The following is a 24,311-nucleotide window of genomic DNA, read 5'->3' on the forward strand; positions in this document are numbered from 1 at the left end:
AGTCTTTTTTTAACCAGCAAATTTACCTGGGTTATCATTTGAAAAGTCAAATGCTAATGAATATAGTTTGCTGGCACTGAAAGAAGCTTCGTAAAAAAAAGACTTGTAACTAGTTTGGATTTTGTTGAGTTTCACCTTTTATAGAATTTTTTGACTCCCTAAATGAAATCAAGTTTTCACGAGACTTTGTAACTTACAACATTTAATGAAGTGAATCGCATAAAACTCAAAACTTGATATTGCCTGAGTTTGGTCCATTATAGAATGACATCTTGGAACTTGACCTGGTTGATCAGATACTAATGAAACTAATTGCTTCATCTAAAGAGTTGATTGGCATAAGACCTGTAACTTCTATAGATTTTGCATTACATTAAGGTTCAATACAAAAATTACTCCTTTGGCCTTGAAACTTAATTTGGTTGGTTTTTATATTCTCCAAACCACCCAAAATTTATTTCACTTTTAGCAGCAATGTTACACTGGAAGTGTTCCCTGAAACACCCATCTAGTTGAGGAAGAGAGTTGCTCCAAATGACTGTAGTAAAATGCAGGATAGAGTTCTTTTTATGGTCAAGAATCTTAGCCAAGGTTCCAACCAATGTGATAAGTTGGTTATAAGATCTCCATTTCAGGGGGTTAGTGAATCTTTTTTTTCTTTTTTTTTCAAAAGATGGAGATCAGTGGATTAAGAAACATTAAAGTGTTGACAATATCTGCACAGGCAGATAATGGAAAAGGTGACATGGATTTAGGAAAAGGCTTGAAAGTTTAGGAAGGATTATGATGTGCACGAACAGATAACTAAAGCTTTTGTAACAATTGATGGATGCTTAGGCAAAGCGATGTAATTGAAAATTTGGAAGTGCCTCATGGTTATATTAAGACACTGATTTGTGCATACACGAATTAAAGGGGTTCCACACTAGCAGGTGGATTTGATTTATGCTTGTGGAGGATGCATCAAGAATGAGTGTATAGTAGGTTGCTGTTTTTTGGTATTAATGGCCTGTGAAGTGTAACAGTTTGACTGGAGAATTAGGAGTTAAGGGGTATGTATGAGGAAGTGATCAGTAAGTACTAACAATGCTGAAGTTGAGTGTAGTTAAAGGGGAAATATTGAAGGTTCGTTCCTTAGGGGTTCTCTTGAATGGCAAGAAAGTCCAGTGCAAGGTGATATGTTATATTTGATATTAATTCCATCTCATAATGTACGAATCAGCAACAGTCAGCAACAGTTTTCCTAAGTCCAGAGAAAAAAAATGAAGGTTGACAGCTTGTGAACTATATTTTTAAATTTAGGAGATAATGAAAAAACAAACCTATTAATTTGGTATGGCCATATACGACGCATGAAAATGATTTGTTGAAGGAATATGGTAGTATGATTGAAGGTGTATGAGTACACTGTAGAACAGATGGAAAAGTAGTGTGTGTATTGTTCAAAGCAAAGAAGTATTATATTGTAAGGTTGACAGAGATATTATATTTGTGAACCACAAGTACGATTAGACTTGATACATCTATGGCGAATTTCGCTCAAACAGAGCTTCGCTTTTTTTTTTTTTTCAAGATACAAGTTACCACTGGTATTGAGTATATTTAATGCATTTGATTTTAAGCATTGTTGTGGAATAGTAATTGGAAGCTTTATGGGGAAATACTAAGTAAGAAAAACGTTATCGAATTATTTTTCTGTGTACCACAAGGATCTATCACCTCAAGAGCTACAAGAAATCGAAAATAAAAAAAAATCATCGAATAGACAAAGAAATGAGAAAAAAAATATTCTGAAAGATATCAGGTTTGTGAATGGATCAAATGATTTGCGGGAAACATGTTTGTTGACATTCTTACACAAGTTGTACGAGGACCGCAGAAAACTTTGTGCACTGAAGTTCTTTATGAAAGTTAATCGTGATTTCATTTAAAGGTTGTGTGAAGAAAACGAAGTAGTGATTTAGGTGTAGGATGGGAAATGCAGGAGGTAAGTTGCTTTCTTTTATTAGCCTGTATTTGGAGGCGAATAATTTGCAAGATGTTACCGGATTTGGCCGTCTTGTGGTTACCCGCGAAATGTATCATGGCTGGACAACCATGGAAGAACTTCTTCACCTAGAGTCTAATTTTCTATGCTACTGACTTTATCGCAGGCTTGAAGCTAGAAGAGACCACTAAATATGGGTCCTGGAGTTATATGATGATGGTAAAGGTTCGCATGAGCAATTTCCTGTGGCTCTCATAATCTAATGTCTCTGCTAGTCTTCAAAGCTTAGCATTCCTACTTTAGCAATGCATTCTAAGAAACACTCAGTGTGGCATGAACTAAATTTCTTTTCTTGTCTCTCTGCTGTGCTTAGCTCATTTAAATGATTGTCTTGACGTTTGTCCATGGCCTCCAGATTGTTAGTAGAAAAACTGTCATTATATATTCAGAACTATTTAATTACTTTGAAACTTTTATCAGCTCCCCTTACTTCCTTTCCTTAATGCTATGTGTATTTTTTTTTCTTTCATTTGTTAAGTTCCTTGGGTCGGGGACTGATATTGAGTCCCTGCGTATTTAATACAGTTTATGAGTAGAACCAAACGTTGCAAATGATATATTGAAATATTAATGTGAATGTATGGTGGAACATGTTTGAGTGGAGCAGTGCAGGTTAGGATGAAGTAAACTGAAAAAAAGAAAACTTGTTAAAGAAACATTTTACTAATTAGGAATAACTTAACATTTGCATAATGAATGGTATGGTAGGAAACAAATCAAAAAGTGGTTTTTAAGAGTTCATTTAACGTGTCAGCCAGCATTACTATCGCATGATAACCCTTCACTAACTTACCTTATTAAACAGACTTAGGCAGGTGTCAAGTGGGCCTGGCACCGTAGGCCAGCAGCCAGGTGTGGGGTCACATTGTACTTATCTTGGAAACTCACATTCAAGCCCAGATACAGTCTCTTAGTCTAGTTTTAAATCCTTAAGAAATGTTTAGCCTAACTACATTGTTTAAGCAACAAAACCATTTATTTTTTTTTCTATCCCTGCCTTCTTGTTATCCTTTCTACAGATCCTCAGTAATTATTGATTTGTAATTACTAGAACACATCATCCTGTCCAGAGGACGTACAGAAGGTGTAATGAAGTTCAGTCAAAACTAACTCTAAGCCCTTCCTGTCCACCACTGTAATTTTGATGAGTTTGTTGCATCCCGCCACAAGATATATCAACTTATCAGTACTTCGTCTTTATTCTTGATAGAATCCGATTAGATGTGCTTGAGTGATATCCTGTGATGAAATTTTAGCTATATTTTAGTTTGATTTTCGCGCTTCATCTTTAAATTTGCCCCCGAGTCCAGAAAGCTGGAATGTCCTTGAGGTTCATAGTATGTCCACTTCATCGTATATTGCTCATTCCCAACCTCTGAACTTATTTGAAATATATATTACTAAATAATTGAATTTTTCTGCTCTCTTTTTATGCACATGAAAGTACTGACTGAAAAAAAAGTTTTAGAAATTGAAAATATTTTAGATTAAACCTTTTCAGTTAATAGAAAAGCATCAGTCTTTTTATTATGATATGAAGTAGTGAGAATGATTTTATTATAGACAGCCATCTAGCTAGAATTAGTTAAATAAATGAAAAAAGTATGTTATATCCTTATTTCTATAAGGGACTTGAATGTCACGCAAGCAGAGGAAGAACGGAAAATAGTAGCCATGCCTACAAAGTCTTGCGATATTTTCCTTATAAAGACGTGATTGAGGGCAAACTAAACAACCATGAACGTACCTGTATCATCAAATCACCCACAGAGTTATGGTAAGTAGGAGGTATTTCATTGGAGAGAAAAAAAGGCCACATTTTCAGTGACAAACTTAGTTATGCATGCTGAAGGGCCGTCGTTTTAGCCATTTTCCCATAACACTCAAACGTCATGCGTAGGAATGAGCATAATGTCATATTTTCTTAACATTTTCACCTGACCAAGAATATGATCCACCCTAAATAATTTGAATTGGACGCCATGTAACATTGTGTTGCTTATGTTCTGTTTAAGATAAAGTACAACAAATATGGAGGTAACAGGAGAGAGCGGGGTGGGGCTGGCCTCTGGTGGGTGGCTCCCAAGGGAGCTGCTGATGTAGAATGCTCGGTATAGGTCCCCCAGTCAGCTGATCCAGGGGATGACCAGGCCTGACCGGCTGGTGTTAGGATGTTGGTGCATATACCTAGGTCTGAGGTGCTGCTCCTTAAATTTGGGATGTATGATATTATGTAGGTTACTGAATGTCGTCGAATATGGGTCCATTATCTTATTAAATAAATGATAAGTGCTTAATACTGTGATATAGCCCGTTGTTTGATTATGCTAAATTGATTACTTACGGTGGATGGTCTAAACAGTTGATCGGTATCATTTTAGTTAAGGTCAATGAATAATTATACCGAGGTAGACTTGAATCTAACTTGACAGTTTTTAGTTTCTCACTTACAATGAGATTTGTAAACCTTTTGCATATTTGAGGATGTTAATCATGTACTAGAACATATTGGTAGCTAACATTGATTTTAGAATATAAGTGTGGCTGTATTCGTTCCCTTTCCTCCATCATATATTACAAAGGTTATTGTAGCATCTTGCATCACGTTATTCTGCTTTGGTGAACTTATTGTGACAACATAACGCATAAGTAAATATCTATTTGTACTTGACAGGGAAAGAGTTTACATTTGTGAAAGAAAACTTGATATAAAGGAGGTACCTGTGTTTTAAGAAATGTTATAAAGCTAAGGGCATAAGAAATACATATCCAGAAAACCCTTACATGATTTTTGGGTCTTTGATGGTGTATAATTATTGAAGACGTTTAGTAATAATCAGTCTGATAACTAACAGATTGGAATTTAGTTATTTGGCTAGGGACAGTCTACTGATTTAGTAATTTATTGGGCTTGTTAGTTGTGCACACTGGGCAAGAACTTCTGTTTAGCAACTGCACTGTTAATGCAATATGATTATGGAATTGAGATAACAAGGAATCAAATTTTCATTCTTTAAACTAATGCTATTTCACCCTTTGCAGTAAATCCATGAACATTTGTTTCCATTCAGTTACTTCAGCATTTGTTAGAGTTCAGATCTTAATCATCTTTAGTTTTGTGAATTAGAGGATAGAGTTGCGTGATTAAAATAATCTGACTACATTGTGGCTGGAAAGTGGTGCAGTGAGTCTTTACCCAGCCTAAATTTGCTTGTGAAGATAGCAGGAAGATGTTTAATAGCCAGGTACAAATACTATAGGTAAACATCCAGTAATAATGATTAATAAGGAAGACCTGGATGAAGTATTTTTCTCTGATATAGAAATTACTCACAAAAATTTTAATACTAACAGATATTAACTTTATAGTTACAAGAAAATGGGCCTACTACTGATACGATGAGGAAAGCTCTAAAGAAATATTCCAACCCACTTCTGAATTGTAGAATGGTTTAATGGTGTTAAAGCTGTCTGCAGAACACCTGTTTTTGTAAATACCACTGTCAAAAGCATAGACTTTTTGTCAAAGAATCTCTACTCTATGTCTCTGATGCCTGTTCTTGCCTGGAACCCCCTCAAGGGGGCAAAGAATCTACTCATTATTTCTCTAAACTCTGAAAACAAATATTTTGACGGTTGCAAATGGTAAAGGTGTAGACAACGGTTAAAAGAATGGCATATGCATTTGCTGGCGTTTACTGCAATGAAATGATTTTAGTTTATCTCATTTCAGCCATCATTCAAGGCAGCCAACCTCCAGTCTTAGCGACAGCTTCTACCTCTGCCCCTCCTTTGCAACCTGGTCACCAGCCCATTGCAAGTGGGGGCGATGTACACATATGCGGTGCATGTGGATCACAGTTTACAGAAATCAAGGAATTTGTGGCACACAAGAGGCAGGGATGTCAGGCTAATAGCAGTGTGGGAACAGCAACCAATGTGCCACAGCCTCAGTTGCAATCACCCTCGGCCGTCCACCAGACTCATCATGCTAACAGCTCAGTGGTAAGTAAGGACTTTAGATTCATTAGTTACTTCAGATTCACGGGTGACTTATGACTTCAGATGCAGGTTTCATCTTATGCTAAGGTTAATAGTCATATTGGCAGAGTAATTAGGATTAGAAAAATTTTGTTGTGCCATTAATAGATTTAAAAGTTTGATTGTGAGAGGAGAATGTAATCCAAGTCTGAAAGTGAAGAAAGATGGTTTAAAAGGGCTCATCAAACCTTTTTGTTTTTCTCAGCAATGAAAGCATAAAAGATTCCATATTCAGTTTTCAGAAATATACAGGAATACTGTTAGATAACTCTTAGGGCTCCCAACAGCTTAAATGCTGCATTACAGATGTTAGCGGGGAAAATATGGAATTCTTTGAGAAGCCGTTCAGTGAGATTGTATTCCAATGATGTAACCTTGCTGACAGTGACTTTTCACGTCTTTGTAACCAAAAGCAGACATAATCCAGTAATACCTGAATAATATAGAAATCAGGCAACCTTACCTCAGAATATGATATGAACGAATCAAAATATATCCATATAATTACAGGAAAAATTGATTGTTTTGTACAAATAAAGTCAAGATTTTACAGAAATTTTTAATGTCATACAAAATTTATGCTCTTCGTAGAAAACCAGGATATACCATCAGTTTTAGAAATGTCCATACAATAGGCAGGACATTTCATACAGAAGTTAGGATCTTAAAATCTCCTTCATTTAAAGTTGAAATATTCATGATGTAACCAGAGAGTACTACCCACCTGTGTGTCAGGAGGGTTACTGATAGCTGTGCAGTGAGCCAGCACTCCTCTGACCCAGGTAGCTGTCTTTTCTTTTTGCTTCACCCACATGTGGACTACTGGCATTCTGTCCACAAACATATAATTTCTCCTTGTCATACATAACCCTTAACAACACTGAACTCACACAGCTCATTCTTCTATTAACTCTAGATTTTCCTGCTGTGAGCACAATGCACTAGCCCTGCCTTTTGGCAAGATGGTAGGAGCAGTAGAGAGAAGTAGTAGGTAGGAACATTTAGGCAGGAGCAATAGGTAGAAACATAAGGCAGAAGTAGTAGGTAGGAGCCTCTGCATACACTGTGCTAGAGTTGCCCTTTGCCAGTGGCCTTTTAAGGGTGAGGCACTAAAGGCTAAGAAGCAGAACTGGAGTTCTGTTATGAAGACTATTGTATTGGTCACCTCCTTGAGGGAGTTCCAGTTGGAACAGGCATCAGAAATAAAGATAAATATATAGCTAATCTTTTTGTAATATAATAACACAAATTTTATACCTTTGCTAATGTACTGTACATCTCTCTATCTCAGTCTCTTCTTAGTGATGAATTGCATATGTCTACTTGTAGGTATACATACTCAGACCTTTGATGTTTTGTTACTTTTTTTTTTTACATTGTGTATAAGTACAGTGATTATGATTTTTCTTCAGATGGGTGTGCCTGTAGGAATGCCACATGTCATCTTACAAACTGCATCAGGACCACCACAGATGTATCGCATTGTTTTAGAGCCCAGTGTGGCCACCTCTTCATCTCAGAATACCTCTCTTCAGGGTCCAGCTCCCATCTTGGCTCAGGCTTTGTCTGGAGGGCCTGTTCCACATCTTACATCCAGCCTAGGTCATCATCCCCATAGTCACAGTCATGCACATCACAGCCCTCACTCGCAACAGGTTGTTTTATGTATGATTATGTGTTGATATTCCAACTGATGTTAGATGGGAATTTTGTCATTCAGTTTCACACTTTAAGAGCTTTAAGTTTTATATAGAATCTTCTCAAAGCTTCATAGTCATGACTACTTTCTTGACAGTCTTGATACTTGCTTTACTTTCATGTACATATTGCTACACAGTCTCCTTTCATACTCATTTTTGTTATGCCATTGTTCCATTTTTCATTTGCTTTCTTCTTACCTTTTTATGTTCCATTAGAACCATTATATTATTTCCAGTATGCAGTAGGATTCTTTCCATTACCATGTCATAATTTCTTTGTACCCTTTACTAGTACATGCCTCCTGTACTCCTGTGAACCCCCATACTTTGTGTGTGTGAAGCACTAATGTTCTAGATACAAGTTGTCCCTCAAGCACATAGCTGATATTTTATTTCCAGACTGTCACATAACCTCCAGACTAGCATCCTTAATTTCTTTATTTGTGTTATGTTTCTTGATCATAATCACCCTTCCTATCCAAAAAAGGGTGGCAAGTATATAAAGATTTTTCTAAGAATTTCTTTATTTGTGTTATGTTTCTTGATCATAATCTCCCTTCCTCTCCAAAAAAGGGTGGCAAGTATATAAAGATTTTTCTAAGGCAGTAGCAGATGTACGACTTAAACCAGATTCTGAATGTGTATGTAGTATTAGTGTTATTAAATGAGGTTCATTTTTTTCCCCAACCCGACCAAGTTATTTGTTGGTATTTCTGTATCTTCTTAGTTTGTAAGTACATAAGTTTATAAGATGTGAAGGGTTTACAGCTTTTGTTGATTTTTTTAATGGTGGACTGTGGACCTAAATATGAATTAGACCAAATTAATGGATTGCACAAGAACTTCAGCATTTGCCACCCTGCTGCATAATGGAAAAAGGCATGGAGGGTATAAGTATGTAGAACCATTGATAGCAGCTGAAGTTGTGATGTTTTGATTGTCAAATTGTGTGAATTTTATAGTTTATCTGATATTATCTTCTTAACAGAGTTTGAGTAAATTTCAGATCATATTATTCTATATATCAGGAAGGAACTGTAAGCCAGGTGGTTGGGGGGACTTCAGCAACGAATGGAGCATCAAATGGTTCTCTCTTGCAATTAGCACCTGTAGGGGAAACATGGCACACTGGTGGATCACCTACATTAGCAACTTCAAACACTGTTGAGAGAGAAGGGAATGCAGTTATTGATGGAACAGGACAAAGAAGAGTGCTGGTGGAGGGAGCACAAGGGGATAGACCTTTAGAAGGTAATCCAAGTGGAGGGAGTAGTGGGACCCCAGCAGGATCAGTGGAAAGAAGAGGAGGAATGGAGGGGGACACAGGTGGGGCAACTACTTCCACCAGTATGCACACTGAGGAGGAGGATGTTGCCACATTCCTAGCTACCCAGCTGGCTAGTCAGGCAGCACCACCACACACCACTGGTGAGTCATATATATAGAGTTAATATACATTTACTTCAAACTCCAATGAAACATAGTCCTTTGTGTGTTTGGATTTTTTTTTTTTGTGACTTGGTTGTGGCATATATAGCATCGTTAGCTCTTGTCATTTTATTTTAGTTTTGCTCATCAATAATTTGAAAAATGTCACATATACTTTATTACCTGGAGCTTCATCATTCTAAATATGGAGTTGCATCTTGCATTTTGAGTAAATTTCATGTAATTATTGAAACATGAAAATAAAATTCAAGACTTTATAACATATACAGTGGTTACTGAAGAGAATTAGAATACGCTTGAAAATTCAGAATAATGGATAAACCTGATACTTTGAAATATTAGATGGTTTGTGAAATGTATATTATACATATCATGAGTTTGATACACTTTGTTATCATATGAACTGAATAGATACCAACCATCAAAGTGAAACAGTATCTCATAAGAAGAGAATATAGGTGATGTATTTTATCCATTCACAATTAGTGGGAGTCATGTCACAGTTACTATTGATGATGATATGTAATAGATGATTCATATGGTTATTTATTTATCACATTAGAAAGAATGGATTAGAGTAGGAATATAATACATAAATGCAAAAAGATGCCCTTTTTCTAATTACAATAGGACCAATTTCTGTTAAAGTTCAGGTGTTACCCAGGACCTCTCTAAAGATTCTTGCAGCCCATGGCTGTACCACTTCCAGTAGCAGAGAAATGTAGACTCCCTTAGAATGAAACGCTCTTTAATTAGACCTTGCTCCTAATGATACAGCCTCGCCAAAGGTGATTTTTCACTCTGCGTAACCTCAAGCAGGCAGAGCAGATAACACTCAGGTAGATGCTCATCTGTATTTAAAAAGTTCTATAAATACAAATTGATAGCCAGATAGATGAATCAGCCTTACATTGTTAAGACAGATGCTTTAATACACGGTGAATTAAAAGGTAAACAATTTACAAAATTGCAGCTAGTGTAAGTGAGCAGGTGATGTCAAGTGTTGTGAATGGAGTGCAGCAAAGTAGTGAAGGTCAGCTTCACTACACATCTGCACCCACCCAACCCCATCAGCACCAGCAGCTCCAGCTTGGCATTCAACAACATCACCAGGCAAGTCCATTATAGAAGAATGTTGACAAGAGGTTCATGAAGGTCTTATGAATATTCCTGCCTGTGTATTTGTTGATCAGACTGTATTTCTGAATGATCAAATTGAATGTTTTCAGATGCTGAAAGAAGTGTTATGGGTAAAAACTGAATTAAGTGCAACTAAATGAGAAATGTAAGGTAAGGGATGAAAGGGAATAGATTTGCAAGATAAGGCTTATGCAAGGGAAGGTAGAGTCATCTTGTATGAGGTTGGTGGCAACGTGGAATGGAATAACTTCAATGGAAAACTTTTAACTGTTATGAGTTAGCTTGAAAATAGAAGCAAATTAATTGAGGTGTTCTGTGCAACAAGGGAGAATCCACCATGTTCTTAAGAATTTTTTTATGGTATCTGTAAGGCCTATTCATTTTCTATCATATTATATGCTCCTTATCATGGTGAGCTTGTCCATATCTCCTGGGAATTTTCCATTTTTGGAGGAGTGGCAGACGAGTGACAAGGGTGAGTTTAACTTATCCTTCAACTTTTCTTTTTTCTTTTTAAGAAACACTGTTGCTTCATGTATCGTGGCCTTGCTTGTACTGTAGTGGACCTTACTGCACTGTTGCACTGTAAGAGAGTGTTGACAATACTACAGCCATTAATGAGAAGATTTTCAGTCAGTTGGAGTACAGTATTGATTGATGTTATGGCTGTTTACATATTAAAATCGTTGATGTGTATTTTCTAGAAACTTGAATTTGGTGGGCTCTTTTTTGTTGCACATAATCTCTCAATTAGTCCTTTATGCATTTTTTATTCTTATACCTGTTGTTGTACCTTTCACCCTTGATGTCTGTGACTAGGTTATGCATTTGTCCATACCTTGTTGTTACTTAAAGATGGAACTTATCATGCTACCTTGCTAACCTAGGAAATAGCGAATATGTATGAAAAAAAATTATAGGTAGGAAGTATGATGAATGAATTTTATATAAATGAGCATTGCATGATTAAGCAAAGGAGAATGAAAAGTTAACATTGGTCAGTAATCACAATGGTTATGAAGGGAGAAGTTAAAAGAAATATCACATTTTGGGAAATTGTAGTGATAGTGAGGGAAATGGAGTACATATTGTCCATATTTTAGTGTTTGGAGATAGTTCTGTATGTATGGACCAATCTGCTGGGTATTTGGTAGATGCATATAGGGTATAACTTAATGGATAAGATAAGATTTTAACATTCATTTATGTTAAGAATATTATTTCATTACAGGTAGATGCATATGGAAGTGGGGTTCGAGCTTCAGGATCTGTGCGCAGACCAATTAAAGGGACAATAGAAGAATCTTCAAACTCAAATGTGAATGTTGAAAGCAAAGCTGATGTCCTTGGTGCTTGCCCAAAAGAGGTAGATTGCAATGGATTTGTTCATATTGCTTGCCTGTAAGAGGGAGGTTAAACTCTCTTCTTGAACAACAATTTAAGAAAAAAAATTTATAAACGAAATATTTTTCAGTGTCTTTCCACTTGTCCTTGTTTCACCTTCAGCATCCTCATTACAGTGGTCCTTTTTTCATTCAGTATTTCCCTAGTTTAGACCTTATCAGCTCCTCCTTTCATTCATAATGTTCCAGTCTCATATGTGACTGAATAAGGAAGTTTCCTGAAATGATTTTAGTATGTTACTTTCTTAGAATAGCTGCTTGAGCTGTACAGAGGGTTGAGCTATTTGTGTATGGATTTTGGGGGCTCTTCTTCCATTTTCTTTCTTTATAGAGTTCATTGAAAAAAACTGTGCTTTATCAATTCAGTTATGTTTGCTTCTCAAGATGAACATTTTTCTCTTTGTCACAGTATTATACCTCTGTTTCTCTCTCTCTCTCTCTCTGTCTTTCATGGTTATTCCATGGTTTCTTGGATGTTTGCATGTTTCATACTTTGCCTAAGTCATATAGCAGCACTGGACATGTGACTATGTCCACTAGATATCAAGTGACTTAGCAACATGAGAACCAGTTGATTCAATGTTTCATCCTTTTTCTTGACTCCTTTAATTGTTTTCCTTTAAGAGGCAGGTCTGTAATTACTTGAAGAACTGGTAAAACATTTTTTTTCCTTAATGCCACTCATGTGGGGTGCCTGTGCCTTTAACTGTTGCCTTTTGAAAAGAAAGATTATTATATTATTATTATTATTTTGCTTTGTTGCTGTCTCCCGCATTAGAGAGGTAGCACAAGGAAGCAGACGAAAGAATGGCCCAACCCACCCACATACACATGTATATACATAAACGTCCACACACGCAAATATACATACCTATACATCTCAACATATACATATATATATATACACACACAGACATATACATATATACACGTGTATATAGTTCATACTGTCTGCCTTTATTCATTCCCATCGCCACCCTGCCACACATGAAATAACAACCCCCTCCCCCCAAATGTGTGCGAGGTAGCGCTAGGAAGACAACAAAGGCTCCATTCGTTCGCACTCAGTCTCTAGCTGTTATGTAATAATGCATCGAAACCACAGCTCCCTTTCCACATCCAGGCTCCACAGAACTTTCCATGGTTTACCCCAGACACTTCACATGCCCTGGTTCAATCCTTTGACAGCACTTCGACCCTGGTATACCACATCGTTCCAATTCACTCTATTCCTTGCACGCCTTTCACCCTCCTGCATTTTCAGGCCCCGATCACTCAAAATCTTTTTCACTCCATCTTTCCACCTCCAATTTGGTCTCCCACTTCTCCTCATTCCCTCCACCTCTGACACATATATCCTCTTGGTCAATCTTTCCTTACTCATTCTCTCCATGTAACCAAACCATTTCAAAACACCCTCTTCTGCTGTCTCAACCACACTCTTTTTATTACCACACATCTCTTACCCTATTATTACTTACTCGATCAAACCACCTCACACCACATATTGTCCTCAAACATCTCATTTCCGGCACATTCACCCTCCTCCGCACAGCTCTATCCATAGCCCACGCCTCGCAACTATACAACATTGTTGGAACCAGTATTCCTTCAAACATACCCATTTTTGCTCTCTGAGATAATGTTCTCGACTTCCACACATTCTTCATTGCTCCCAGAACTTTCGCCCCCTCCCCCACCCTATGATTCTGGGGATAGGGGAGAAAGAATACTTCCCACGCATTCCTCTCGTGTCGTAGAAGGCGACTAAAGGGGACAGGAGCGGGGGGCTAGAAACCTTCCCCTCCTTGTATTTTAACTTTCTAAAGGGGGAAAAGAAAGATATTAGAATAGTTCTGGTACATATGTGCAACAAATTAGTGTCTAATGAAGAATTGCACCCAAGTAAATCTCTGTAGCCAAAAGCAGGAATGTACCTGTGTTGCATAGCTGGTATTGTTTTGTGTTTATGTATTTACACCAAACATGTGTTTAAAGGAAGGTGATAGATATATGGCATACAGAATCCCTTTCAATCTTTCTGCTTTCCCTGATGATGTATTATAGTGTTATTCTCAGTGTGTCAGCAATTTATTTGTGCTATCTTGACCATTTAGTGTATCCTGAAAGTCATTCTTTGATCTTTTCTGGTGTTTTATATAGGTACCATTTTACAGACTTTAGTGGTTCATGATGGAATTCACAAGGAGAAGGCTTGCCCAGAGAAAGACTGCAATTTCACCACCTCTCATAACAAAGACCTTCACCGACATATACGGAAACATACTGGTGAGGTTGTCATTTTCCATCGTTGTTCTTCAGTGTGTATGTTACAGGCCATTTCTAAGATCTGGTAGCAGATGGAACTGTGGGGGCTGAGGTCCTGGGTATGCATGAAGGAGGGTCAGTGTCTGTTAGGGCAAAGATGGATGTGTTTGAAGACATAGTAGTTCTGATAGTGTGTATATACCCAAATCCTGGGCCTTGAATGCAAATAAAGAGAGAAAAGTTGGCATTACTGGACTGCGTCCTCAGGGTTTACACTGTGAATGAAAAATCACCTTAGGTGAGGCTGTATCATTGAGATTACAATCTTGTCAAAGAACTTCTCATTCCAGAAGAATTCATATTTCCTTGCTGCTGGAAGTAGCACAGCCTAAGGCTGCTACAACCTCAGAAAAGAGATCCTGGGTATCACTAGGATTCTTTCTTAAAAATTGATATTGAGGTACTTATAAAGGTAAAAATAAACTGAAGAAATGTATTTTATTTTTATTGAAATGAAATGCCTGAGTAGGATATGTAGCACAAGGCAAGTTGATTGTTTTAGGAATGGGAGTGTTGGAGAGAGATGTGGTTGCAAGTGCAGTTCGACTGAGAGGGCCAGCTAAGGGGTGATGAAATGGTTTGGACATATGGAGAGGATAAGCAAAGAAAGACTTACCATGAGGATTTACATAGCAGAAGTGGAGGAAACAAGGAGACGAGAAGACTGAGAAAGGTTTGGAAGGATGGAGTGAAAGACATTTTTAGGTGCTGGGGCTTGAATATTCAGGAGGGTAGAGGGCATGTATGGGTTGAAATGTAGTCCACTTGTTTGCAGTTGTTGAAATAAACTAATTAGGTACTGCAAGGAACCATGTGGAAAACAAGTACAGTAGATTGTTCATTTAGTTGAAGCTCTACATTTTGCTAAGATAAATGTTATCATTAGATAAATGTTACCCATCCATTACTAATGAACTTTGACACTCACAAATTATTTTTCCTTCTAAATCAGACAGTTCATATGTAGTGTTACACAGAGTTCATTTATTATAGAATATATCAGGTGCTCAGTTTGATTTACTTAGTTGTTATTCAAAGACTGCTGAAGCTAGTGAACATAATGCAAACATATTTCTGTTTATTTTGATTGGTAAGTAGGATGAAGTATACCATCATTATCATGTTTGAGAAGGTTTTACCAGCACCATGAAAGGGATGTTGAAATAGCAAGCTTGCATGACCATTTACCTTGGTAGACTAATTTTCAGGCTGTCAATTGATGAACTTCTGAGATGCAGTTACATACTTGAACTAACACTTAAAAAAAGCATGAAGAATACAGGTAGTAAAACATTATTAAAGGCTTTCATAAATGTAATATGAATAACATTTTAAAATATATCAAAAACATGTTGGAAAGAAATACACTTATAGTCTTTTCCACTGGCCTAACAGTAGCTTACTTATCTGTATTTAGTAGTGCCCTCTCAAGTGCCCCATCAACAGTGTGTACTTAGATAAGATGAAGATTGTTTGATAAGTTGACCATCAGTGCTAGGATGGGAGAACTAGGGCACAAAGATTCAATGGAATGTATTACAGAAGGGAAAGAAAAGTGAAGTTGCAACATTCTGATGAATTTGAGGATATGTAGAATCAGGACTGGAGTGTATTTATTGACAGAGAAAGTAAATTGTCAGTTAAAGAAAGGATGCTAAAATGAAGAAATTCCTCATCATTTACTCAATGTTTACTGTAATGGTAACTATGGTAATGGGTAGCCCCTATTCAGGTACTACTTGTCATGTTCTGAATGGTGATTTGCTGATATTAATGGACACAGTTTTATTCTCTGTTTTTCCTCTGCAGGAGAAAAGCCATACCGGTGTGAGGAATGTGGAACTTGTTTCTCACGAGGGGATAAGCTTAAAGTGCATTCTCGAATCCACTCCAACATTCGACCTTACTGGTGCCAAGAGCCAGGTTGCCATTATCGTGCCATTGACTCAGGCAGTCTTAGGAAGCACATGAGAACTCATACAAATGAACGACCCTATAGGTATGCATAATACAGTATGTTGTTACACTGTAAGTGTGAAGTTTTACTTGGTGATATTCTTTGATGTGTTAATGGTATGTTAATACAGTAGGTATGCAGAATATACACCTGGCTATACGTGTATAATTTAATTCAATTGCCAGTAGGGCCTATGTATGCCTTGTATTTTTAATATATTTTCACATCACTTTCTTTTTATGCACACATTTTTGAGTTACTGCTGTTTTTATTAGAAACACTTGTCTTTGCAGATGCCAATTATGTCCATACAGTGCCAGAGATGGTTCTCAGCTGACAGTTCATCTTAGAACACATACAGGTCGGTAGCACTGAGATGAATATGTCTCAGGTATATTTACCCTGTCTCAGTGACCTTTAGAAAATAAAGTCTTTCTTAGATCCAAATATTTTAAGGTAATGTTTCTTGAACACATATAGCATGCTCATCAGAAATTGAGAAAGTACACTTTTTATTTCAATAATCCTCTCATTTTCCAGTTGATTTTTGAATTTCCCCTTCCTGTTCTTTAGCTAGCAGTTTCTCTTTTCTTTATAAAATCATTTTCCAGATCCATACTGTTTGTATATGAACACTATTTTGTTACAATTCTCATTGTTCATTTTAATGGTGAAATATGTAATTCACTCAGCCATAAGTCTATAAAGCCTCTTAAACCATTATCTTTCTGCTTATTGTGATCTTTTAACCCTTTAACATCTACACATTGCTTTTTTCCTTTCCTATCAAGAACCAGAATAATTTGTTTCTAGTTTCCAAAGAGGCATGCCATGATAAAAGTCTTTTAACTATCATTGTTATGTCTGACAGTGTTTTATATTTCAGGAGACACACCATTTCAATGTATGATAGAAAACTGCTCTGCTGCTTTCAAGACAAGTTCTGATCTCCGCCGTCATGAAAGACTTCACACTGGTTTAAAACCATACAAGTGTTCAGCTTGTGATTATGCCTGTGCTATCAAATGTAAGCTAAGAATGCTAAGATTTTCTCTTAGTTAAGTACACTAAAGATAGCCAAAATTAAAGCCTTATGCAAATTGGATAGTTGGAAATTTTCTATTTTACTCAGCTGAAGTGCTTTGTGCAGCAAGTGTATTCATATCAAAACAATGATGACATTTTATATTCTGAAGATGATTTAACTATATCATCTTGCAGCAAGCATGTATGATGGTTCAGTGTCATTTACATTTCTGGGAGAGGATACAGTGTATGTTTAAGATACTTACAGTATTTATTACTATCATTTCATTAGTAAATACAACACTGTGTAGTAGGCTGTACTTATGTCCAATGATAGGTCTGGTTTTTAGATATAAGTACATATTAACAAGGTTTGGTTTTGTGGGTGTCAGTGGACACTTTCAATAGGGCATTTTTCATCTACACAGAAAAAAAATTAGAATAGCATTTGATATAATTTGATTCAATACATTTTCAAAGAATTTCCTAATGTACTTGTTTATTGCAGCTAATCTGACAGTACACATGAGACTGAATCACTTCAAAGGGGCTAAGTTCAGCTGCACCAAGTGTGACTTTCTTGGCAACAGTCGTAAACAGTTAAAGGACCACGAGAAATCCCATGCAAGTTAGTAAACAGCCCCAGCAGCTTTATCACTTCATATTCAAACTATAGTGTATTTTTTAAATGGCTTTTTGCTAATGTGTGTGACTTTATACCTCTTAAGACACCTAGTCAATTAGCTGCAAAGAATGTTTTCATGCCCCATGGATGAATCAAAGTCTCAGCTGCCATTCCTCTTCACATGATTCATTGGTGTTCTCCAAATTTCTGTCAACTGTTAGTAATAAGAATTTACTTAGCAAATTAGGTTTTAGAATTTTAATTGCTTAAAACAGGTTATATGATATAGATAAATGTAGAGATGAATATCTTGTTTATGCTTCTGTTTCTTGACAGATGTGTTGTTACAATGTGAGTTGTGTGATCATGTAAGCACAAGTGCTACAGGGCTTAGACAACACATGCTAATACATTCCCAGGAGAAACCTTTTCAGTGCCGATACTGCTCTTTTACTTGTAAGACTACTGGTGAGTACTAAGTTTCTAAAACACACAGTGTGCTCCTTCCTACATCTGACTAATTGTTAATGCCATGTGTAACAATCAGGTGGGAGATGCTGTAAAATCACAATTGTTTTTTTAAGATGTAGGTTTGGTAACCTAAATATCCCAGAGTAACGCTTACTTGAGACAAGTGTTCTTTTGTTATTGATTGTTCTTTTCTGTTGGAAGCATGTGGTTGTTACTTTACTCATCTTACTGCCAAATAAGGAAAAAGAATTCTTCACGAAATGGTTTAAGTATAAAAGTGTTGGGTTTTTCACTTTATGAGGAATAGAGATGAATGGAAATTGAATATTTAGGTTCCTAATTTTCTGTATATTTTACAGAACCATTGTATGCAGAGTATATTTAAAAAATTCTAGCATTTGGTGAATATTTAAAAGCAATTACAAAAAGGCTAGGATGAAAGAGAAAGTAAAAGCATGATATACTGAAGATGAAAGAAGGATATCTCAGATGAAGGTAGATGCACAACTCTTGCAGTTAGATTGTGTGATTGTATTAGTCAAGTGAGAACTAAAGTTGGAAAGTTTAGAGATAATTTTTTGCTTTAGGAATTCAATAATTCCTGAAACTGTCTGTTTACATTTTTCTGTATTCTGTTTGCCAGTTTTGTATTTAATCTAAAGTAGCTCATTTTTCAGTCATCTCAATATTTTTGCTTTACTTGTGACACTGTTTCATGTGTCCTAACTCATTCTCTCACTTTATCTTTCTTCATAAGCTGTATGGGATTATTTATTTCCTTAGGTAATCTCCGTTATCACGTTCGAAATAAACATGGTTGTGATGTATCTGGTCGTAAACGAGGTAACCCTGGCAATGGTGGTGTAGGAGGCAGAGGACGGAATAGTACAAGCGGAGGTAGTGGTGCGGGAAGGAGGGCCAGTAGACCATCATGTTACCGCAGCTTTAAGTGTAGTGAATGTGGTAGTGGATTTGTGCGAGAGGACTCATACCGGTATGTTTACATTTCATGATTGTGAAGTTTATTTAACCAAATGATTATGAAATTTCATATGATGTTTGTAATTACCTATATCCAGTACATTTTTTTTATATTTTAGTTTATTAAACTATTTGTTTGGTTTGAAGAGTTAAAAAAGAACTCTTTCAGATCACATATGAGGCAGCATGAAAAACACAAGATGGCCCAAGCTATATCAGGGAAAATGGAACCAGATGTCTTCAGTGTTGTTGTGCAGGTAATGCTACATCTTGAAAAAATTATATGATTAGCTTGATAGATATCAAGTTTTAACCATGTTCATGACCATCATTACATGCCATAGCATCATAATATATGGTTAAATGTTTAGAATGATTTATTAGGGAAATTTATGTAGCAGAAGTTGCTTTAGTTGCTTTGACATTTTGTTGCTAATTATGAGCTGCATAAGAGACAATACTAGAAAAAAAGCTGTTTTGAGGTGTTTTTATCCCTTTAGGGGACAAGGCACTGAATATTCGCAATGTAAAGCAACATGAACTCAGTAAGATATGTTGATGGGAATGGAGTTAAAAGACTCTAGATATACTGATGAATATGAAATGTGGACTAAATTATCATCTAATTAACTTCACCTCAGTACATAGAAAAATGATGGCAACTATCATTAGGGATAAATGTACAAATATACTATTGGATAAGAATTTCACTGATAGTCAACGTTGCCTTTGTAGCAACTGATCACGTCTTACCAGTTTACTTTCTTTTCACTTAAATATACAATGTTTGGATAGAAAAATAGCATGTGATAAATATTAAGACTGATGAGGCCTGTTTGAAAGCTCCATTTGAAGATTTTTATTTAGAATAAAAGCTTTTGACATTGGTACTGAGATATTCATATGGACAGAATACTGACTTCTGAAATTTTTTTGCTAATCAAAGTTCTCTTTCTTTCTGTCTGTATCACTGATACCTGTTCCAATTGGAACTCCCTCAAGGGGTCATGGCATTACAGTCACCATAACAAGTGAACATCATTGCCACTTCTTGGCCTTTATTGCCTCACCCTTAACAGGCCACTAGCAGAGGGCAACTCTAGCACAGTGTTTGTTGAAGCTCCTACCTAATGTTCTTACTGACTTCTATCTAATGCTCCTCCAACTACTTCTATTTAATGCTCCTCCAATTACTTCTACCTAATGCTCCAGCCTAAATGTTCTCATCATTTATTTAATGAAGCTTTCTTAAGACATATTCCATCTGTAGCACTTACATAGCCACTTTTCACAAGCAGAGTTGTTAGGGAAGTTCTCAATATTCTAGCTATCATATGAAAGCCTATATTCAGTGTTGATGTAATATTAATGCTTAAAATTCAGGTAATTTCAGTATTAAGCTAGTGCATCACATTTTACTCTACACAGTCTTTGAATTTATATTGCTATGAATCTTGACCTCCTTAGGGATCAAAATTGATCATTCCACTTACGTTGAAGCTTTTACTATGATAGATTTTTTGCTTCAGTGCAATGCATTGCAAATCTCAAAACTTTCCTCTTTGTGCAAATTATTTTCCTCATAGTTTTTTGGACATATGGATCTTTTTTAAAGACTCAGTCAGGCTCTTCAGATCTTCTTAGTGAGTTAAATAGCTGTAAGTAGGTAGGTAATTTTTTTTTACTGTCTGTTATCATTGTAGTATTTGATCATAGAGTTGAAGAGCCTTAAATGATTTTTTTATGATTAGTTTTTTATACTTGTTCACCGTTTCTTGTGTTAATATTTGATTATTTTTCTACATCCATATCAACTATGCCAAAAGTTTAGAAGTCTATTCATCTCTTCATGAAATACCTAGGTCTGACCATCTTTATTCACATGTCTTTGCCACGGTGAGCTGTTATTCTTTCATTTAAAACTTAGTCTTTTTGTGATAAACTACTAATTAATTTGAGAATGAAGTTTAAGCTTATTATAAAAACTAATTTTACAGTTATATCCTTTAAGTTTTTAAAAGGATTGAGTTAATGGCAGAGGGACTGTTAGTAACAAAATGACTTTATAAGAGCAGAGACTCAGGGTAGAAATCTCATTCAGTGTATTACTTTACATAATTGGAGGTTCTGTTTCATTGTAGGGTCATTGTGTGATTTATTTTTGCCATTATATGATGCATTTGCTGCTTTAAAAGGATGAAAGTAACAACAGTCTTCTGTAGGATGAAGGTCTGATTGGTGTGGACCAACCAGCTGGCCCAGATGACCCAACAGCTACAGGTGGAGGTGTTTCCACTTTCCAGGCCGTTCACAGAATACCATCTGATTATTTACAACCAGGAACATTAATATCTCAAAGTGCTGTAAGTAGAATATCAATCTTACTAGTGATGACTAAAGAGTGAATATGGTTTAACCAGTTAAGAAATTTCAAATTGTAGAACAGGGAAATAGGCATGGTTTAAAAAAGAAAAAAGTTTAATGACTAATAGAGTTATTGGGGAACTTTAAACAGTAAAGTGATTGGGGAAGTAGAAATGATAAAGTGATTGGGAAACTTTAAACATGGTAAGGATGTATGAAAAGAATGACATTTAGAATGATCGTTAAATAAAATATGGCTGGCAGCATTTAGTCATGGCATGACGGAAGATAGCTGTGTTTTGTTTGTATAAGGTGTTTTTTGTTGATAAATGAATATTGATCAATAATCAAGAGAGGATTCATTCCTCAGGACTCATTTTTATATGAGTATTGGGGAAGTTTAGTGGTCTTGGGAAATTTAGTACTGTAATTTTAAACAAGTATGTGTGCATTTAGTTTAATGTTCCACATTTCAAGAATGATTAGTCTCAGAGATTTTATATACGTTTTGTAGGTAACTTATGCTAGATCAGTCAGTGCAGTCATGCATGATTTTTGCAAATAACTTGTATACAAACTTTTCAAGTATTTTCAGTTATTTTTCTTGAAATATATTATCGATATTGATATCAAGACTATGATTAATCTAAGTAATGTGTTCCAGGTTGCAGGTGGTACAGGGAGTCAAGGTAATGAAAACGTCAATGGTTACAGCTCTTACGTTATCACAATTGATGGAATATCTACTGTTTTCTCTAGCCCAGTGCGTTTAGCAGGTAACGCAGTCACCACAGAGACAGGAGATCCATTACCTGGAACAGTTCAGGTCATAACAGGTGATCTCATTACTTCACCCGGTTCTAAAGTTTCAACTGGTCATCAAACTTATGATCTAAATGAAGATGACAAATCAGCTGCTCCCCAACACAGGTATGAAATAACACAGCAGGACAAAGTCAGCCAAACACAACACCTTTATGACTTGACCCCTGGGGATAAGGTTGATCATAGTCAGCCAACATTTAACCCTTCTCAAGAACAGGTAGATGCAGGGTCAGGTAGGGAGTATACAGCTCACTCTGCCTCACAAGATATGCAACAAACTGTACTTGTTGAGGAACAGCAGCAGAATATTGATGATGATTTGGATAATCCTATCCAGGTACATAATCTGTCTGCTAAACCTAAAACGGAATGATTGTGATTAAGTTGACACATCAGTATTTTTAAAGAGGATTTATTACTATGAATTTGTTCAAATCAGATATATCAAAATATATATGAGTGTACATAGTTAAAGTTTTTTCATGAACAACTGTCTGATCCTTTCTTAAAGTTGTGGGCGTTATGAATGTGATAATAGATTTTTCACAGTAAGATCAGAAATTTTCTTAGTACATTTGCTCCTCTCTGATTGTACAAACATTTTTTTCTTTTGCTTTAGATTTTGTATCTTGTTTGTACCTGGGAAACTGATTCCAATTCTGAATCTCTGTTGGTAGTTTTGATTGTTGATTGTGTTGGGAATTTTGCTTCATTGAAGAAAGTTCAGACATGGAAGAGTCCTCATACACCATACTCATTGTACATCTTTGGATATTCTAGCGTGAGGAAATCGGCAAAAAATAAAGTGGATGAAACAAATACCAAATGATTCTGCATTTTGATTTGGCATTAGAGTGAAACAGCTGCCTATTTTTTTCATAATGAGAAGTAAGAACATTCAGAGTGAAAAACAGGCAGCATATTATATCAAAGAATCTAATTCTAGGCTTGATTAGTCAAGAAACATTTAGAACACCATTCTCACCAGAACACTTATTTATATCAGTGCTCTATGATTCTTACACTCCTTAACACCTCTTACCTATACCTTTGTAGCCCATTGGTACATTACTCTTGTATGCACACTGTATGGAAATACTAAGCAACCACCCCTGCCTAGTCACCAACCCTCCAGTTGATTGCTCCACCCCAGTCACCTTCCTCTCCACTTCAAAATTCAACTGCTTTTCTTTCTGTCATCCTCTGTATGTCTTCTGTCTTCGATAAAAGTTCATCCACACATATGACTTTCTCCCTACTAACCTCGGTGAATAGCAACTGATTCACTTCCCATGCCCACTAACCTCAACTAACTGCAACCTGCCTATCTTCCTAGACTCACAGTTATCTCCCAAAATAAACCATTCATAAAGAGATTAAACAATTATGGTGACATCACACACACGCAAAGATTATGAGGGAAGTGAAAAGTGCATTGGATTGCATCATCTTTCAAAGGCTCTTTAACAATTTTCAAAGTTAGTCTGATACATGACTGTTAAAGCTCAGGGTAATGAGATTGTCACAGTCAAAGAAGGTCTGTATAAGATTAACATTAGGAAGGAAACAAGCTGTAGGAATTTGTAGTGCCAAGAACAGATGAAGAGTTGAAGGAAGGTTTCATTCACTTACATCCATTCTCTAGATGTCATATAGAATGCAATGAAACCACAGACCCATATCCACAACTAGGCCCCACAGACCTTTCGGTGGCATCCCCTCATTGTGTCATATACCCTGTTTCAATTTGTTGATAGTAAGTAGCCCACTGTATACTGCATTACTCCAATAAATTTCATTTTGTGTATGCCTTTCACCTTTCTGCATGTTCAGGCCCTAATCACTCAAAATCTTTTTCACTCTAACGTTATCCATCTCCAATTTGGTCCCCTTTTCTTCTAACACATATATCCTGTTTGTCAGCCTCTCCTCACTCATTCTGTCCATATATCCA

At 36.3% G+C, this 24,311-nt stretch overlaps 1 protein-coding gene across 5 annotated transcripts; it reads left to right on the forward strand.

Moving 5' to 3' along the window:
• The first annotated feature begins 1,875 nt into the window (after positions 1–1,875).
• Positions 1,876–23,184, forward strand: LOC139760387 (uncharacterized). Of its 5 annotated transcripts, none has more exons than XM_071683503.1 (16): positions 1,876–1,987; positions 5,781–6,052; positions 7,501–7,743; positions 8,817–9,216; positions 10,211–10,354; positions 11,613–11,743; positions 13,958–14,069; positions 15,918–16,107; positions 16,359–16,426; positions 16,952–17,092; positions 17,600–17,719; positions 18,053–18,184; positions 18,971–19,181; positions 19,338–19,425; positions 21,391–21,531; positions 22,197–23,184. In XM_071683503.1, the coding sequence occupies exons 1-16, from the start codon at positions 1,972–1,974 to the stop codon at positions 22,728–22,730; spliced, it is 2,943 nt and encodes a 980-aa protein (XP_071539604.1). In that variant the 5' UTR covers positions 1,876–1,971; the 3' UTR covers positions 22,731–23,184. The 5 variants fall into 5 exon arrangements, with proteins under 5 accessions (XP_071539604.1, XP_071539603.1, XP_071539600.1 ...); XM_071683502.1 differs by lacking the exon at positions 1,876–1,987 and adding an exon at positions 3,685–3,824; XM_071683499.1 differs by lacking the exon at positions 1,876–1,987 and adding an exon at positions 4,162–4,280.
• The last annotated feature ends 1,127 nt before the right edge of the window (positions 23,185–24,311 follow it).

The sequence above is a fragment of the Panulirus ornatus genome, chromosome 36 (genome assembly GCF_036320965.1).
Source record: "Panulirus ornatus isolate Po-2019 chromosome 36, ASM3632096v1, whole genome shotgun sequence".
Taxonomy (NCBI): domain Eukaryota; kingdom Metazoa; phylum Arthropoda; class Malacostraca; order Decapoda; family Palinuridae; genus Panulirus; species Panulirus ornatus.